Raw genomic sequence first — 1,284 nt, 5'->3', positions numbered from 1 at the left:
TGCAGGGATCCCTATGGAGAGGGGCCCTGAGCCCAAAAGGGGTTCTCAGACCCTTTAGGGGTGCAGGACCTGCTCTTTGGGGTGCAGGGATCCCTGGAGCCCTATGGAGAGGGGCCCTGAGTCCAAAAGGGGTTCTCAGACCCTTTAGGGGTGCAGGATCTGCTCTTTGGGGTGCAGGGATCTCTGGAGCCCGATGGAGAGGGGCCCCGAGCCCAAAAGGGGTTCTCAGACCCTTTCGGGGTGCAGGACCTGCTCTTTGGGGTGCAGGGATCCCTGGAGCCCGATAGAGAGGGGCCCCGAGCCCAAAAGGGGTTCGGGGTGCAGGATCTGCTCTTTGGGGTGCAGGGATCCCTATGGAGAGGGGCCCCGAGCCCCAAAGGGGTTCTCAGACCCTTTAGGGGTGCAGGGATCCCTGGAGCCCTATGGAGAGGGGCCCCGAGCCCAAAAGGGGTTCTCAGACTCTTTAGGGGTGCAGGACCTGCTCTTTGGGGTGCAGGGATCCCTGGAGCCCGATGGAGAGGGGCCCTGAGCCCAAAAGGGGTTCTCAGACCCTTTAGGGGTGCAGGACTTGCTCTTTGGGGTGCAGGGATCCCTATGGAGAAGGGCCCTGAGCCCAAGAGGGGTTCTGGATCCCTCCCATGGGGGTGACAGGGGATGCCTTGTCCCTATGGGGCAGCCCTATAGAGTGTAGGGTGTCCTCCCCGTGTCCCCATCGTGCCCCTCTCTCTTTGGGGTTTTGTTACCAACCAATACCAGGTTCCAGTGTGGGGCAGGAGCCCCCCCAAATCCCCTCCCCCCTTCCCCCACCCCCTCCACCCTGCGCTTTGTTAATGACTCGTGGGTCGTGGTCATGTAATTAAAGCAAAACCGACAGACACCGAGAGTGCTTTATCTGTGTCACAACCAGTCTGTCACACTGTGGGTGTGGCCATGTCCCCACCAGGGGTGACAGGAGAGGGGACTCCAAAGCCAGACCCCCCCCCAGAACATCCAGTGGAGCCGTTTATTGTTTTCCCCACCAAATTTGGGGGGTCCTGAGGGGTTTTTCCTTCAGACGGGGGGGCCTCCATCACCCCAGGGCAGGTCRGAGCCGGCCAGGACCGTCCGTTCCACCCCGTCCTCAGTGATGGCCGCCAGCCTGATGACCCCCCCGCTGGATCCGTCCCGCACCATCGCCAGGGCCAGTGCTGGGGGGACACGGGACCCCAAAAATCACCCCTTTGTGTCCCCCAAAATCCCCTCCCGGGATGCTCCGAAACCTTCAGTGCTGTCCAATTACTCCCC

The 1,284-nt window shown here is 61.7% G+C and overlaps 1 protein-coding gene across 1 annotated transcript in view; it reads left to right on the top strand.

The window, feature by feature from the left end:
• Positions 1 to 30, top strand: part of SLC25A11 (solute carrier family 25 member 11) — a gene marked incomplete at its 5' end in the record, with an annotated part of 1,751 nt that extends 1,721 nt beyond the window's left edge. Inside the window, one exon of the mRNA XM_057389265.1 lies at positions 6 to 30. Within this exon, the coding sequence (XP_057245248.1) occupies positions 6 to 30 (25 nt within the window). The remainder of the gene's footprint in view (positions 1 to 5) is intronic.
• Positions 31 to 1,284: the final 1,254 nt, after the last annotated feature.

Source organism: Malurus melanocephalus, unplaced genomic scaffold, assembly GCF_030028575.1.
Source record: "Malurus melanocephalus ecotype Western Australia unplaced genomic scaffold, MMel_1.1 scaffold_4436, whole genome shotgun sequence".
NCBI classification, from domain to species: domain Eukaryota; kingdom Metazoa; phylum Chordata; class Aves; order Passeriformes; family Maluridae; genus Malurus; species Malurus melanocephalus.
The sequence above is the reverse complement of the archived record's forward strand: the minus strand, read 5'-3'. Positions and strand labels throughout refer to the sequence as shown.